The sequence below is a fragment of the Xenopus tropicalis genome, chromosome 5 (genome assembly GCF_000004195.4).
Source record: "Xenopus tropicalis strain Nigerian chromosome 5, UCB_Xtro_10.0, whole genome shotgun sequence".
Lineage (NCBI taxonomy): Eukaryota > Metazoa > Chordata > Amphibia > Anura > Pipidae > Xenopus > Xenopus tropicalis.
In genome coordinates, this window is record NC_030681.2 from 82,362,843 (window position 1) to 82,381,744 (window position 18,902).

At 41.5% G+C, this 18,902-nt stretch overlaps 1 protein-coding gene across 1 annotated transcript in view; it reads right to left on the minus strand.

Moving 5' to 3' along the window:
- gabrr4.1 (gamma-aminobutyric acid (GABA) A receptor, rho 4, gene 1) overlaps positions 1-11,471 on the minus strand; it is a 32,403-nt gene extending 20,932 nt beyond the window's left edge. The window contains exons 1-2 of the mRNA XM_031902715.1: positions 11,388-11,471; positions 10,660-10,771 (exon numbers count right to left, since the gene is read on the minus strand). Coding sequence (XP_031758575.1) covers positions 10,660-10,771; positions 11,388-11,464 — 189 coding nt within the window. The 5' untranslated portion in view covers positions 11,465-11,471. The remainder of the gene's footprint in view (positions 1-10,659; positions 10,772-11,387) is intronic.
- Between the last annotated feature and the right edge of the window lie 7,431 nt (positions 11,472-18,902).

Genomic DNA, 18,902 nt, shown 5'->3' on the forward strand with positions numbered 1-18,902 from the left:
CATACATTGTTGGGTAATCTCATTATTAGAAGGATGTTTACCAGTTCAGAGACAAAATGCCAGTCAGTATTTAATCTGGATGCTGGGAAAGCAATTTCACAAACCTATAAATCCCTCTACGTCAGATGGCTGGGATTTTCATGCTGAGTAGAATTTGTGTCTCTTTGTGAACTGCTTTTATGTTGTTCCTTGGGGCAGTGCTGTGCAAACAAATAGAATCTGTGAGTCAGGAACAGGGTTGCGAGCAGAAGTCCAGTGCTTGCCCTTAGAAATCGTCTCCTTTATGATTAATTAGTGTCTGAATCCTCCTAAACACCAGGTCCTACAAAGCAAACCACAGATTCCAGGTGGAGGCAAAGGTTGGATGATGGATTCATAAATTAAAAAAAAACGATCATGTAAATCCAGTTTCAGATGAATATTTGCTAAACTCTGCATAGATTTCTGCATAAATTAGTTTAATTTATATCTAATTCATTGTCTGGTTCCAATGCTTTTTGACAAAAGAGGGACCTGCCAAGGATCCCCTTCTTTTATTTTTGGCAGTGGGAGCTTTAAAGCATCCCCCTTTCCAGTTTACACTAGTGATTGAACCTTCTTACAGTCTAATTAATCAGCCCTTTAGCCATACTGTTGTTTATCTCAGATACTACCAGTTTAATTTGCTGCAATAAAATTTTTTGAAAGCATATTAACCCAAGATATGCCAGTATAATTACTACAGGAAATTGATAATCAACATATTAATCACAAATATACCAGTGAACACTCAAGACAAGCCAGTAAGGTCACTGAAAAATGGCCAATGAGCAATTTTATTAACATGCCAGTAAAATGAATGCAGAAATGGATAGAATGAAAGCATTCTTTAATCTACACTTGCACAAGCAGAAAACCAACATCAAAGTTCTTCTTTCCTGCTGCTCCCATTCTGCTTGTCTCTCTCTGCCTGGTTCCTATAAAAAATTCAACATAGCTGTGCGTTTCACAGTGGGCAACATGGGACCTTTAAACAGCGACCTGGGAAAGCAGGCTGTGAGGTGTGAGGTATGCAAACTTTCGGGGGGGGGGGGGCGCGTGCCCACCTTGCCCCATTTCCTAATCTCAGGCATGTGCTTGAAAAGCAGTCAGTTCAGAAGTCCTTAGCAGTGATACCTGTGGTGGTGGAAGACAAGCTCAAGTGTAATATATTCTAAGATTTCGAACAAAGGCATAATAGTACATTCTCTCTGGGGTGATATTGGTTACGAATAAGACACAAATTCCCATAAACAATCATATAATAATCAGACATGGACAGAACACTTATATTTCTACTTGCTGTCTCTGTCAGAGCAATTTTACTTTCCCTGCAAAAATGTTCAACCTCAATTCTGAGAAGATTTGCAGTGAAATCAATGAAACAACGGACAATAGACCCTGGTCTGGCTGTCTTAACACAACAGACAAAAGACCCTGGGTCTTCAATACACCACAAACCCTGTGTCCCACCCAGAACCTGTTTTGATCTTTTTGCCACTATCTGAGTGGGGGAGTTTGCTCTAGATTATTTTTATGGCCTACATGGTTGAGGGCCGATAATGGAAGCCAGTTTTGATCACTCCCCTTTTTAAACTACACCCACTTCAAACCACACCCACGTTTTCACAAGAGCTTTTAAGACCATACCCAGTGTATAATTACACACCTTAGGGACCATATAATGACTATTTCCAAATGCTAACAAACTTCCAGAACAAACCCCTGCCAGGTTCACCTCCCACAAGCAGCATAGGGCAGGCAGAGTATCGCACACACAGGCAGCATAAGGCAGGCATAGTATGGCACACACAGACAGGTTAGGGCAGGCAGAATCTTACACAAATGTAAGCGGTTACAGCAGATAGGTGGGGGCTACACAGAGGCTAAGCCTCCCCAAACCTGCTTGGCACATTAAAAAAAACAAAACAAAAAAAAAACCTCACACCGTCTCTGCACTGTCCTAAAAACCTTCTGTTCCTGTGTCTGCTGTGCTCTGATTGGATCTTGCTTCTTGAGGATTCTCCAATCAGAGCACAGCTTTCTTGACAGACAGAAAAAACTGACCAATCAAAGCACAGATGCAGACAGGGCTCGGGAGATATTACAAACTGAAGGCAGTGCAGAAATGAAGATTGAAAAGAAGAATCTGCAGACTGTAACTTAACCTAAGAACCAACTCTCAACTTTTACTGCGGATTTAATCTTACTCCCACAGGTACTATACACAGGCACTATACACAGGTACTATACAAAGACACTATACAGAGGCGCTACACACAGGTACTATACAGTTCTAAAGGCTGAATCACTAGCTCAAATTAAATTGTTTTTTGCTGACCTGACATTTATAATATGCCTATCACCTATCCTAACAGATGCATGGTAAGTTAACTCTTTCCCCCTGAAAAAGCTAATTGTGCTTTTGTATTTGTTGTTGTTTTTTGCACTTACTATTTTTTTTTTTTAACTTGTCATTGTTTTGTTCATTTCTAGTTAGTTACAGTGGGGCCAATGTTGTCTATCAGTGCCAGTGTTATAGTGCCAGGGCTGGAATATCTGCCATCTGCACCCACTGCATCTCACTGGCATATAATGTGCTGTTTTGTAAATACACACTGCATTTCACTGTGCATTTCACTGTGTCTGGGATGTCAGTACCCACTGCCTCTCTCTCTATAAATATAACTTAAACACATCTAAAGGGGTGGTTCACTTTTAAGTTAACTTTTAGTACGTTATAGAATGGCCTATTCCTAGCAACTTTGCAATTGGTCTTCCTAATTACATTTTTTATATAGTTCTTGAATCATTTGCCTTTCTCTTCTCTCTTTCCAGCTTTCAAATGGGGGTCACCGACCCCAGCAGCCAAAAATGATTGCTCTGCAAGGCTAAAATTTTATTATGTAATTTTTTATTACTTATTTTTCCATGCAGACCCCTTAACTATTCATATTCTCATCTCTTGTTTAAACCACTACCTGGTTGCTAGGGTAAATAAGACCCTAAGCAACCAGATAGCTGCTGAAATACCAAATGGAGAGCTGCTGAACAAAAAGCTAAATAACTGAAAAACCATTAAAAATAAAAGAGGACTAATTGCAAATTGTCTCAGAATATCAATGTCACCATTGTATTAAAAGTTAATTTAAAGGTGAATGACCCCTTTAAGCTAACTGATCACAAACACAAATGTTTGCAGATCCCCTCACAGAAGTGCCTGTATGAATACTTTTACATCCTAAGCATTTTAGGGTAAAAAAAAGCACTCCCACCCGCACTTTTGCACAGAATCCCTGGAAATCAGTGGGAACTGCAAGAGGAAGTTTGGAGGTTAATTTTTTACACCAGCAGCTAATCCACTAAGTCTCACATTAGCTTTAGGTCAGCCTATGTATGGCCCATCTTTATGTGAAAACAGAAGGTATTTACACTCCTGAACTGAGATTCAAAATAGTTTGTGGCCCACAAAAGCCCCTCACCAGCCCAATAAGTAGTGACTGTCTATGGCTTCTTATAGCCCGCCCCTCCACAGATTGGGCCTGGAAATTTACTGTACACATAGCACTGCCTTCAAGCCAAAAATAAGAGGTTTTAACCCTTAGATAAGGAATTGTGGGTATGAGACATGAAAATCACTCCCAATGTCTGTCAGGCTAAGTATGCATCCAAAACCACTAGCTTTAATGGAGAAGGAAAGGCAAATAAAGTGTTAATCTCAAGCTACAGGCATACCTTCAGTTCTCTCTAAAATGGTGACACCAAAAACAGTGAGCTCTGTAAACAAAATTCCCATAATGCCACGCTCCTGCCACCAAGACCAAGACCCCTGTACAGATCATATATTCCTAAGGGAAAGGGTGGAGAGGAGAGCACTGTGCAGACTCTGGCACAGGAATTCAGGAGACAAGGAAGGAGACAAGAAATCCTGTGTTTCTTTTAAATGATGACTCATGAGTGCAGCGTTTATGTGAGTGCTTATGGCTATATTTACATAGACCTTTCTCATAAAGCTTACAGATACAGCCAATAATTTAGAGCCATGCATGCAAACTGTCAGGCAGCTTATTCACTCACAAAATCGCAAAGACAAATAAGTCCAATCCTCAACAATGTGAACAAGTAAAACAAATTGTGTCAATGAAACAATACTTCACTCACAGTCTGGTTGAATTAGCACATTTCTACATGTGAGCAGTAACGCCACGTCAAGGCTTCAACCGTGTTACTGGTCATTCACACACCATTCACGCCGGGTGTTATGCCTCGGGAAGAGCCAATGTGAATAATTTGTCATTGGTTCCCCGTAGTAAGAATTGATCTTACTCTATATATCATAAATATGACAAACAGGACAATTAACAACACAAGATGCTTAAAATGCATGTGTCTATGAGGTCCCGCCCATAGGCGTCCGCAAAAAAATTTCCATGGGGTGCTAAGTTATCAAGCAAAAACAACCCTTTTTTCTAAACTAGGGGGCACATTTACAAAAGCACGAACGCTCGAGCGTTCATGCGAACGATCCGAGTGTATTTTCGCCGATTTTTTCGGGCGTTCGCACAACTTTTTCGTACGGCGCACAACTTTTTCGGACGCCGCACGACTTTTTCGGACGTTTGCACGAAAAAATCGGAAAGGTTTTACTGCTGTTTCCAATTGTTCGGTAGGAAAATTTCGTGACTTTCGGATCGCCAATACGATATTATCGTGACTAATACGATTTTTTCATAAGCATTTTCGTGATATTTGCGATCTTCCGAAATTCAGAGTCAGATATTATGTTATTCCATTTCACCTGTTTGGTTCTAACAAAGCCCACTCTCACCTGTTTTGTAAAAAAGGAGAAAAGGTGGGAGAGAAAAAAATAGGAACAACTGCTCCATTCATAATTGTATCTTGTGTTTCTAGGCTTTCTTTCATTTTAAACAGATTTCTAGAGTAGGGTAACTTAAGAACAAACAGGTCTGTTAACGACCTGCACTTCAATCCTCCTTATAGTGAGTATTAAATAGAAGGAATGTGGATAGTAGTGAAGTTAAGGTTGTACAAGGTATGGGATCCCTTATCCGGAAAAACCGTTATCCAGAAAGTTCCAAATTACGGAAAGCCCCATCTTCTCATTCTCATTTTAAAAAATTATTTCCTTTTCTCTGTAATAATAAAACACGTACCTTGTACATACCTCCCAACATTTGAAAATTGAAAAGAGGGACAAAAAGATTTGGCACCTTTGTGGCACGGCCCCAATTAACACACCCCATTTTTATTCTAAAAAGACTCCTTTTATTAGTTGAAATGGTGAGATCAGATGGCAAATGTGCTATATCTCATACTGGTACTACCTAAGGAAAACAATATAGCAACTCCTACATATAAAATACAAATATAGAGAGAAGGCAGTCAAGTGAGTTATTAAATATGTACCAGTATTGCCCCCCCATACACAGTGCCCCCAATGGCACAATAGACAGTACCCCCATACACAGTGCCCCCCATACACAGTACCCTTCATACACAGTGCCCCCCATACACAGTGCCCCCTATACACAGTACCCTTCATACACAGTACCCCCATACACAGTACCCGTCATACACAGTGCCCCCTATACACAGTACCTTTCATACACAATACACTTCATACAGTGCCCCCAATACACAATGCCCCCCAATACATGCTCCTACTTCTTCAGCGGTTCCTCTCCTTATGCGGCTCCATGTGCGGCTCTCACACTGTACCCAGGGATATATTATCATGTACCCAAGCCCCCCAGCAGAGGAAATTTCCCCCCACACAAACCAGTCTGGCACTGCATGTGAACACTCCAGAACATACCTAAAGCATTGCAAGACTCTCTCCAGAATTAACTGCAGTTAACTATTTCACTGCCCTCCTTGTCCCTGAAGCCACCCATGTCACTTCCTATTGTAAACTGATGCTACATGACACACCAAGAACAGTTACAAAACTGCCCTGTCTGCCTTTGCTCTTATTGAGTTATGACACAACTGGAAAGATTACATTGCATTCTAACTGACTCCAATGCAAAGGTATTTTCAGGAGGTTTGTTGGCCACAGGTTACTGCAGATTTCGATACCCCCCAACTGTCCCGCTTTGCGTACATGGGTACATGGGCCTTGGGTACATGATAATATACCCCTGGGTACAGTGAGAGACACTGGGAAGTTTACTCTTAATACATCAAATAAAGTGACAGTAGCGGTTGCCTACTTGGCACCCCAGACTCACCCTTACACTTCAAATAAGAAAGTTACCGGAATGCTGGAGAAGGTTTCAACATTGTGTACATCAAAATTATCTCACAAATAGTTTGCATTGCTAAGAATGCTCCAATGCTCCGAGGATCAAGAATAACATTTTAAATAGTAGAATGACCCCCATGTAGAGAAGAATAATATCAAAGTCTTGAACAATTCATGTCACCTGCAAATAGCCCCCTAATGACCCTCATGGCTTTAGACAATAAAGAAAATGATCTAAAAGTAACAAGAAAACGCTACACATCTCAATATTAAATGCACTAAAGTCCACAACACTTGGGTGATTTGTTAAAAAGAAGACAAAGCAAAACAGGCATAGCACTATCTGCGTGGTCACACAGCGTGCCGCACCTCCAGCAATAGTCTTATGCAGTGTTGACTTGTGCACTGTCATTATCCACATGACCATAGCACAAGCCGTAAATGTCAGTGTGACCCTCTACTTTCCTATAGCATACCCCTAGAGTGAAGTAAATGGCCATAGGGGACCAGTGCTAAAGGCAGATGCGCCAGGCACAATTGGTGCCCCCCCACTGACGCCACCCCAATCCGCCCTCTGTTGCTTCACATATCTATGAAGGTAATCATAACATGACCAGCTCCACATATGGACAATTTGCAACTATACTGACACTGCATCTTAACAAATGACCCCCATGGAGAGAAGAATAGTCACAAGCAAACTCTACACATCTCAATATTAAATGCACTAAAGTCAAAAGTCTTCACTACACTTGGGTCATTTGTTAAAAAGAAGACAAAGCAAAACAGGCATAGCACTATCTGCGTGGTCACACAGCGTGCCGCACCTCCAGCAATAGTCTTATGCAGTGTTGACTTGTGCACTGTCATCATCCACATGACCATAGCACAAGCCTTAAATGTCAGTGTGACCCTCTACTGCGCTCTAGCATACCCCTAGAGTGAAGTAAAGGGCCATGGGGGACCTGTGCAAAAGGCAGATGAGCCAGGCACACATATGCCCCCCACTGACGCCACCCCAATCCGCCCTCTGTTGCTTCACATATTCATGAAGGTGATCATAACATGACCAGCTCAACATATGGACAATTTGCAACTATACTGACACTGCATCTTAACAAATGACCCCCATGGAGAGAAGAATAGTATCAAAGTCGTGCACAATTCATGTTACCTGGAAACAGTCCCCTAATGACCCTCATGGCTGGGGTCAAAAGACATATGATCTAAAAGTCACAAGCAAACTCTACACATCTCAATATTAAATGCACTAAAGTCAAAAGTCTTCACTACACTTGGGTCATTTGTTAAAAAGAAGACAAAGCAAAACAGGCATAGCACTATCTGCGTGGTCACACAGCGTGCCGCACCTCCAGCAATAGTCTTATGCAGTGTCGACTTGTGCACTGTCATCATCCACATGACCATAGCACAAGCCTTAAATGTCAGTGCGACCCTCTACTTTCCTCTAGCATACCCCTAGAGTGAAGTAAAGGGCCATGGGTGACCTGTGCTAAAGACAATTGTGCCCCCCATTGACGCCACCCCAATCCGCCCTCTGTTGCTTCACATATCTATGAAGGTGATCATAACATGACCAGCTCAACATATGGACAATTTGCAACTATACTGACACTGCATCTTAACAAATGACCCCCATGGAGAGAAGAATAGTATCAAAGTCTTGCACAATTCATGTCACCTGCAAACAGTCCCAAAATGACCCTCATGGCTGGGGTCAAAAGACAAAATGATCTAAAAGTCACAAGCAAACTCTACACATCTCAATATTAAATGCACTAAAGTCAAAAGTCTTAACTACACTTGGGTCATTTGTTAAAAAGAAGACAAAGCAAAACAGGCATAGCACTATCTGCGTGGTCACACAGCGTGCCGCACCTCCAGCAATAGTCTTATGCAGTGTCGACTTGTGCACGGTCATCATCCACATGACCATAGCACAAGTCTTAAATGTCAGTGTGACCCTCTACTTTCCTCTAGCATACCCCTAGAGTGAAGTAAAGGGCCATGGGGGACCTGTGCTAAAGGCAGATGTGCCTGTCACAATTGTACCCCCCACTGACGCCACCCCAATCCGCCCTCTGTTGCTTCACATATCTATGAAGGTGATAAAAACATGACCAGCTCCACATATGGACAATTTGCAACTATACTGACACTGCATCTTAACAAATGACCCCCATGGAGAGAAGAATAGTAACAAAGTCTTGCACAATTCATGTCACCTGCAAACAGTCCCCTAATGACCCTCATGGCTGGGGTCAAAAGACAAAATGATCTAAAACTCACAAGCAAACTCTACACATCTCAATATTAAATGCACTAAAGTCAAAAGTCTTCACTACACTTGGGTCATTTGTTAAAAAGAAGACAAAGCAAAACAGGCATAGCACTATCTGCGTGGTAACACAGCGTGCCGCACCTCCAGCAATAGTCTTATGCAGTGTCGACTTGTGCACTGTCATCATCCACATGACCATAGGACAAGCCTAAAATGTCAGTGTGACCCTCTACTTTACTCTAGCATACCCCTAGAGTGAAGTAAAGGGCCATGGGGGACCTGTGCTAAAGGCAGATGCGCCAGGCACAATTGTGCCCCCCACTGACGCCACCCCAATCCACCCTCTGTTGCTTCACATATGCATGAAGGTGATCATAACATGACCAGCTCCACATATGGACAATTTGCAACTATACTGACACTGCATCTTAACAAATGACCTCCATGGAGAGAAGAATAGTATCAAAGTCTTGCACAATTCATGTCACCTGCAAATAGTCCCCTAATGACCCTCATGGCTGGGGTCAAAAGACAAAATGATCTAAAAGTAAAAGCAAACAATACACATCTCAATATTAAATGCACTAAAGTCAAAAGTCTTAACTACACTTGGGTCATTTGTTAAAAAGAAGACAAAGCAAAAAAGGCATAGCACTATCTGCGTGGTCACACAGCGTGCCGCACCTCCAGCAATAGTCTTATGCAGTGTCGACTTGTGCACTATCATCCACATGACCATAGCACAAGTCTTAAATGTCAGTGTGACCCTCTACTTTCCTCTAGCATACCCCTAGAGTGAAGTAAAGGGCCATGGGGGACCTGTGTGGAAGGCAGATGCACCAGGCACAATTGTGCCCCCCACTGACGCCACCCCAATCCGCCCTCTGTTGCTTCACATATCCATGAAGAAAATCATAACATGACCAGCTCCACATATGGACAGTCTGCAACTATACTGACACTGCAGCACCTTAAGAAAATGACCCTTAAGGAGAGAAGAATAGCATCAAAGTCTGGCAAGGAAACCCAACAAAAAAAACTCTTTTGACATCGAATAAGTGTAACTAACAATTCATTATTGAACTTAAAAGCATAATATCATATCTATAGTAAAGAAAGTTAGACATACTGTTACAATCAAAATGCATTATTTGAAGGCCTACATACCCATAAATTTAAACTGAATGTCTCTACAACTCTATACATACATGATATCAAAAAGACATTTACTAATAGAAGTCATTCTTTAAAAAATCCAATAAAAATCAAAACAATTCAGGTCAGTTGAAAATAGCGCCTAATGTCCCTCAAGGCTGGGGTCAAAAGAGAAAATTATCTTAAAGTCACAAGTGTAACTAACAATTCATTATTGAACTTAAAAGCATAAAATCTTATCTACAGTAAAGAAAGGTAGACTTCCTGTTAGAATAGAAATGCAAAATTGGGAGTCCTACATACCCATAAAGATAAACTAAATGTCTCTACAACCAATATACACCAAAACAACTGTACTGGTAATTTATATTGAAAGGAAAATACCAGTCTGGGGTATCAGGCACATTAACACCCACTGATTTTACATATACTCCCTTTAACCTTCACTGCTTGGATTACAATGGCCTAGCCACAATATCACAGGTGTTGCATAAAAAAGGCATTATACAAGCAATTTTATACACATCAGAGGGTAAGACATTTTCCTGCAGGGCAATAAAATAAATAAAATAATAATGGTATTATTATATAATAATATAATATCATTAATAATAATTAAAATGTCCTTTACATTACATTTTTGTAGTGCATGCTTCTCTGCCTCTTTCAACTTTGTCCTTATATTTTTACTTTACCTTACTATCTGAGTACTATCAGAGGTAGAATGGCCCAAGAATACTTATTTGCCAAATTTAAAATGAAAACAAATCAACAATACTGTCATCCATGCCCATCCCACACTTGAAACTCCGCAGTACCACACATTCCCCGGGTAATCCAACAGCACCTTCTAAAAACACCTTCAGAAACACATTTACATTATTTAGGGAAAATAAGAGAGGGTTCACCCTTCTCTTACCTTAATTTGACCCGCTGCTCCCCCTTCTGGTTGCTGTGGGGAGACGCAAACACCAGAGACCCATCCTTCCTTCTCATGTGACTTCCCAACGGCTGAAAGCTCCTTCACAGGTCTGAGGAGAGGACCGTTAGATAATGACTATTTGCAGCAGCCAATGAGAAACGGAGGCGGGACATTTAGTAACAGCTCTGTATCTCTATTGGTCAGTGGAGAGGTGATTGATAACTAATAATGGCTGTCAATTTGCCCTGGAATTATAACTCTAAAGTGCTGGCAAGACAGGGATTGTGAAACTGGGTTCTGGGACAGACTAATAACTGCCGTGTGGGGGGAGAGGAAGCAGCAATCAGCATCTCCGGATAGAAATAACATACATCAAACACATTTTTAGGGGCCCTCCTTGCTCTAGTTTCTGTTACCTAGCATATTTGGCCACCCATGTACGTTTCAAAATCAAATGATTTTAATGCTAGTGGACTGGCAGCCTGGGCAATCGAGGTCTGAGATGAGCTGACAGTAAAAAATAAAACACATCAACAATAAAACACTTTTTATGTTATAGCCAATATTAGTTGTCCTATTGGCCAACTGTCAGCCATGCCCAACCCATGCTTAAAACTCCGCAGTACCACACATTCCCCGGATAATCCAACAGCACCTTCTGAAAACTGTCAGAAACACATTTACATTATTTAGGGAAAATAAGAGAGGGTTCACCCTTCTCTTACCTTAATTTGACCCGCTGCTCCCCCTTCTGGTTGCTGTGGGGAGACGCAAACACCAGAGACCCATCCTTCCTTCTCATGTGACTTTCCAACGGCTGAACGACGACTATTGGCAGCAGCCAATGAGAAACGGAGGCGGGACATTTAGAAACCCTGGTCTTTTTCCCGATTGGTCAGGGAAGAGGGCATTCATAACTAATATTAGCAAAGAGACAGTTTGCCCTGGGATTTTAACTCTATGGTGCTGGTAATACAGGGCAATAGTGAAATAATAAATGGAAAGATTTTCCAAAGTTAAAAAGAAAAATAAATAGAAATATACTCACTAATGTCTTCATAAGAAGTCTTCATCTGTCAACTCTCAAGAGGAGACTGAACAAGATGATGGGAATTGATGATAATAAACTTGCAATTTTCACTGTGACGTCACAATGCAGAAGCACAGGACTGGCCAGCAGCCTTGTTTTAAAGGAACAGTAACACAAAAGTGTTTTAAAGTAATTCAAGTGTAATATAGTGTTACCCAGCTCTGGTAAAAATTGTGTGTTTACTACAAAAGATTTGAGCAGTTGATTCTGTGCCTGCGTTCCTGACTGCCTCCCCCATAGATATTTGGCTGAAAATCGGCCAGATCTATTAAGCAGATTTGGAAATGTCGTTAGGCAGGGACCATATTGGTGCATTGATGTGCCCTCTCCAGATAGGCCTGCATGGGCACCCATTATGATCCAACTGTATTAAAGGAACAGTAACACCAAAAAATGAAAGTGTATAAAAGTAACTAAAATATAATGTGCTGCTGCCCTGCACTGGTAAAAGTTGTGTGTTTACTTCAGAAAGTCTACTATCATTTATATAAATAAGCTGCTATGTAGCCATGGAGGCAGCCATTCAAAGGAGAAAAGGCACAGGCACATAGCAGATAACAGATAAAACACTATTGTACTCTACAGAACTTATCCGTTATCTGCTATGTAACCTGTGCCTTTTCTCCTTTTTTTCAGCTTGAATGGCTGCCCCCATGGCTACACAGCAGCTTATTATATAAATTATAGTAGTGTTACTGTAGCAAACACACCAGTTTTAACAGTGCAGGGCAACAGGGCAATATATATGTATTACTTTAAAGCTCTTTTATTTTTTGGTGTTACTGTTCCTTTAAGTTGTTAAGAAGAGCACAACAGAAGGGTAGTTAAGTTTCACTGGGACACGAAAAAAGGGAACTTGATGGACAAGTCTTTATTCAACCTCATCTACTATGTTACTAGCTATGGTTTCTAGTGGTCTCTCTCTGAATCCTTGCCTTGTGGGGGTCAAATATAAACTGATTTAACTCTCTGTCAAAATGTAACCTGTATATAAGATGCTTTGCCCTCCAGACACAACCCCACAGTGGCACAGTGAGAAACCCAGTTCACTTGTGGATATGGATAACAGGAACCTGTAGTTAGGGCAGTACATGCTGATTAGTGGTGCTTGCGAGGCAAAGTATCAGTACTGTTATCTAACAGGCTTATTCTTCTTTCGGTACGTAACTAGTCCCGCACCGTTTGTCGTAGACCCATGAGTGAGGTGTCAAATTGTGCGGCCTATTTGGGAATGGGGTGCTATGACTTTTCTAAGGGGCTGGCGGTTAATTGCCCCTGCAGGGGGAAATTTACCGGCCCAAAAATCCCATAGACTTAACATTGAGCCAACTTTGACGGATTGTAGCGCAGAGAGGGAATTTTTTAGAAACGTGAAATTTAACACATTTGAAGAGGTTTGCAACCTGTGTCAGAAGATACCCCGCACAAGGGTATAAGTTTTACCCCGGGGCAAGAGAGGTCCCCAAATTTGCCTCATTGACTTATAATGGGGATTTTGGCAAATAACTAGCTTGTTGTAGACCCATGAATGAGGTGTCAAACCATGCGGCTTATTCAGGAATGGGGTGCTATGACTTTTCTGAGGGGTGGGGGTGACCCCAAAGTGGGAGGGGCCAATAACAACCAATCAAATTTCACCCATTGAATTTAATGGGGAAATTGAAACTGCTGCCAATCTTACAGCTTTGAGGCGACACTCCCCAAACTTGAATCACGTAGTCATGGGGTCAGTCGGAATGAAAATATGATGATTGTTGGATGCCCAAAGTGGGCGGAGCTGTGAACAGCCAATCAGATTTTACCTATTGACTTAATGGAAATCCAACCTGCTGCCATTCTCACAGTAATAACATCAGGGTCCCCAAACTTTGCATGGTTAGGCAACAGGTAACTGTGGTTCAAGATAAGAAAAATTGGGCGGAGCCACCAACAGCCAATCAGAGTTTACCTATTAACTTTCAATGGGGAAATTCAGCCTGCTGCCATTCACACAGAATTAACACCAGGGTCCCCAAACTTTTCATAGTTGGTCACTAGAGGACTGCAGCTTTAGTTTTGAAAAGTGGGCGGAGCCACCAACAACCAATCAGATTTCACCTATTGATTTTTATTGGTTTGTTGCCAGGGTTCCCAAACTGGTCAGACACTGGATGACTACACATTTAAGGTTTTTTGTAAGTGGGTGGAGCCACGAACAGCCAATCAGATTTTACCTATTGACTTTAAATGGAGAAATTCAGCCTGCTGCCATTCTCACAGTAATAACCCCAGGGTCCCCAAACTTTTCACAGTTGGTCACTAGAGGACTGCAGTTTTAGATTTGAAAAAGTGGGCGGGACCACCAACAGCCAATCAGATTTCACCTATTGAATTTTATTGGTCTGATGCCAGGGTTCGCAAACTTTGCGCTGTCAGTCACTGCGTGACTTCGTACTCAAGGTTAGAAAAAGTGGGCGGGGCCGCCAGAAGCCAATCACATTTCTTTCATTGTTTTCAGTGGGGAAATTAGTGAGATCTATATTAGATATTAGCATCTCACTGGTGCTATGACTTTTCTGAGGGGTGGGTGGGGTGGGCCCCCCAGCAGGGGGCAATTAACCACCATTTGTCGTAGACCCATGAATGAGGTGTCAAACCGTGTGGCTTATTCGGGAATGGGGTGTTATGACTTTTCTGAGGGGTGGGCAGTTAATTGCCCCAGCAGGGGGCAATTAACCCCCGTTTGTCGTAGACCCATGAATGAGGTGTCAAACTGTGCGGCTTATTCGGGAATGGGGTGCTATGACTTTTCTGAGGGGTGGGCGGTTAATTTTCCCAGCAGGGGGCAATTAACCACCGTTTGTCGTAGACCAATGAATGAGGTGTCAAACTGTTCGGCTTATTCGGGAATGGGGTGCTATGACTTTTCTGAGGGGTGGGCCCCAACAGGGGCAATTGTCATAGAGAACTGAAGGAAACATTGTAATATTGGGGCACGAGTTTTGCCACGGCAAGCACCACTCACATTTTCTTCAGGAAATGTACCTCTCTAGTTTTATATAATATAGTATTCTTATAGTATGTTCCTGAGTTCTCTAATGGGCAAACAATATAATTACTGGAATAGATGAAGATACTGTATTTAAAAAAGACACAAAGCTCTATATACAAAGTGCAAATTAGCCAGTTTGCTAGTGCTCCATTCAGTGGGTGTGTGTGATGGCAGCACATGGATTCCCTTAGGAAATTGGGGCCAGGGGCCAGCAATAGTCCTGGCCTATTTTGTACCTGACACACTGAGAACTTTCTATATGCTTACATAATCAGGTCCAGGCTTTTCCCGTATTTATTGGACCTATTCATTGGTTGCTTGTGCACTCTAACCAGTTGCATAAATTGAAAGGTCATTGGTTAATTTTTCCCTTGCAATGGCATAGGCAAACAGACTCAGCATACCACAAATTGAACATACATTTATGTTAGATTTCCAGCACTCTGTCACAGGCACAGGAAGCAATGTCAGACTGACAGGAGACACAGCCAATAGGCAACAAATCTGCTGCCAGCACGATGCAATGACATCATATAAGTAAAAAAAGCAACTGTCTGTACTTGTGGATCGCACACCTGGAAAAGAAGGGAAAAAATATTTGCTACTGTTTATTGACAGGCAGCAAGGAGGGAAGGTACAAACCTGATCTTGGCAGTTGCCTATAGAGTACTGAGAAAACTTGCCTTCAGTGCTGACACAAGGACAAACATACAGTAGTCATACCTGGAGTTAATAAGAAGTCAACTCAAGTACTTCTACAATGTGCTTAAAAGTAGGTTTCTTAATATATGTAGGCATCAGGCTTTATTTTTATACAGTAGGAAAGTGGAGGCACATAATATCCATGGCAAAGCAAATAAACACAGTGCGGTATAAACATTTTGAGATATTGGGCTTGGCCTCATGTATATCAGGCCTTAATATCCCTACATGCAAAACAAATGAGACACCGACCCTCTAATGTTTAGTTTCTCTTTAAACAGGACAGACTCTGGAACCATTTTCTGATCTCGGCTACTTTTTCTCTATCACAAATGACTTAGAGCTTGAAAGCACAGTCAACTTCATCACAACCGAGAGTAACATTTTTTAGATGCAATCCAAAAACAATAGGGGATGATAACACGTAGTAAGAAGTATAAATATCTCTTACCCACAGTTACGGTGGGTCCAGGTGCTCATGCCCCAGACCTTTCAGCATAGGGAGCCATCATAGGAAAATCGAAAAATAGAGACAGGCAGGCACTCCGGATTTTTTCAAAGCGTAAAAACAGGCAGCCAAAAAAAGAAGTTTATATTAAAAAAGTATAAATTTTATTTGATCCATATGTAAAAACAAGAAGCCTTACGCGTTTCGTACCATGAGGTACTTAATCATAGGCTGATGATTAAGTACCTCATGGTACGAAACGCGTAAGGCTTCTTGTTTTTACATATGGATCAAATAAAATTTATACTTTTTTTAATATAAACTTCTTTTTTTGGCTGCCTGTTTTTAACGCTTTGAAAAAATCCGGAGTGCCTGCCTGTCTCTATTTTTCGATTTTCCTAACATTTTTTAGACAAGATTGTGATGTGAAAGCACAATAGGTAATTCATGTCCTGTGTGAGATTTGGTATATTTATAGTGAAATTATCCTTATTAGGCACATAGACCAGTCACTGTGTAGTCAAATTGCCATTGTGGCCGATTGGCAGAGAAGGAATCAGACAGCAGGTATTGCAGCAGAATGTTCACTTTAATTCAAGTTTTGCACATCAAACAACAGGCCGCACCATTAAGGCTAACACCAAAAAGAAACAAACCAAAATCCTACTCCTGTCCGGAGGCTAACTATACACAGGGTTTTCCCTCTCTAACATGCCGGTCAGCTTTTCTGATCCTGGTGTAAAGTAACACAAGGGCAATATTCAAGGGTTTGGTAAACTGTGGCTTTCAGTTCAGAGCAGTTTCACTGAGGAGCTCCTCTCTCCTTTCTCAGGCAGCCCCCTCAGTTGAAGGCAGACCCTTTTTCAACACAACAGCTAGGTTAACTGGATACCAATGCACATGGTTGCCTGATAGCATTACCCTAGCACTACAGACAGAAATATTGCCTCTTAGCCCACAAAATATCCCTCACTCTGCCACACCATATACATTTCTTCTTTAAAACAGGTTGAGTTCCTCCCATCGGGTATGTCATTACTTCCTTCAGATATCAATTGATAGATTGTTCCAAAGTCCAGTTGTTTTGATTGACCGCACTCGAGTTGTGTCCTTAGGGGCTCTAGTTGTGGCAACAATCAGAATACTGCTAACCTCCCCGCAGTGCTGCCTCCGGGGTCCTAGCTGGCTGAGGCGGCCAAGTTGATGCTCCCCGTGTTAAAAATGCGTTTTAAAAATGTGAATTTTGGCTCTTTAAGTTACAAGGGGCAGCTTTTTGCCACCCCTGGTAACTTGCTGGGCGCTGCCACCTGAGGGGAGTCTCTTATCACACCTCATAGCAGTGGCACCCTTGCCTTCCCAGATTGTTTCCCATTTACTTGAGCTTATATTCACAGCCCATCACTGACCAAATGCCACATGTACCATAGCTTTTAGCCTGCATTCGTGTTCCAGAAAGCAATTTCAGTGGAATTCCAGACCGCAATTCCTATTTTGATCCATAGTGGCTATTTACATCTAACTAAAGGCTACGCTATGTTTTTACATTACCCTAGTAAGTAGAGAGCAGCACATCTGGTGAACATTCATCAGTAAATAGAAGATTGCTGTTTGTTTTCCCTCACAAGCCCAGTTAAACTGCAAGTACCCACTAACTAGCACACTCCAAATTTTTCTTGTCATTTAGCAATGCAGATGCTATTTTAATTCATATTATAGGAATTGCAGTTATACGTATTTCAGATGCTGATGCCAACATATCAGCACTGAAAATTTTGTTTGGATCCAGTCCATTAGGTGCAAGTTAGCTGTGTAAGTGCAACACAGTCCTGGAAGTAATAATAACCGAGGGCAGGTGTGTGAGTTCCGTGAACCTGTGTTGATGGACGCTTAGGTTGTCAGGTGCGTATCTCTTTGTGTGGTTTATCAGAGCCCCAGGGTGTATGGGGGCCCCTGGAGTAGCAGCCCTGGTGGGCATCGTACACCCCAGTCCAATCCTGCTTGAATGGGCTTCTATTTTCCCTGGCTTGACCTCAAGTGTACTTTCTTCAACCAGCATTCCCCTCCTACATTTTTTCTACAGTTCAGCCACTCTTTGTATCTATTTTATGTCTAGGTCTGGGAACTCCACCACCTGTGTTCAAATTGTTGAACATTGTTATTCCTACATTGCTATACCAGATTATACCATTAGCCAGAAAGGACATTTCTACAGAAAAAGAAATAACCTCGCACAAGAGAATTGGGTGCACAATATGTGTATAATATAGTTACAAGTGAAAAAGGAAGATACAAAATTAATGGCACACCAATGTTAAAAATTAAATCAAACTTTATTAAATTGATTTAAGAACAATCCATGAGTTAAAAAACAAGAAAAGAGTGGAAAAATCAAGAGTTAAAAATGTACAGGGCAATCTTAGTTCCTATAGATTCAAACACGGTCAAGAACAGACCAGACTGGAGTTCTATCAGCGGCTGATGTTTCTAAGTATAGCAGCTAAGGTAGCAAAAGGTTGCAAACTCTTAAAAGTAACAATCCAAGTTACTCATAAAAGGCTACCTGCAAGGACATCACACCAATTCCGAGTGTATCAATCAGTCATGTCCTATCCTATATATTATGCTGTGTAAAAAGTGGAGTAAAGCATTTCAGGAGGTGTTGCCCACCTGATCGGCAATTATATTTCAACAGTTAGAAAACCAAAGGAAAGCATCTGATTGGCTGCTATGAGCAACATCACTGGTAATGTTTCACTCCACTTTTTACACAGCATGATAAATATACCCCTAAGTCTCAAACTATATTTAAAATTCAAATTATTCAGATTCAAAGAGACGACGCAGGTGGATTATATCTCCTGGGAGCTAAGTGTGCTAGGCATATGAAGTAATTACAGGTGCCCCTATTCAGAGCCTTATGTTGTTCTCAATTATATCCTAAGTTAACACGGTGAACTCTTTTTCAGTAC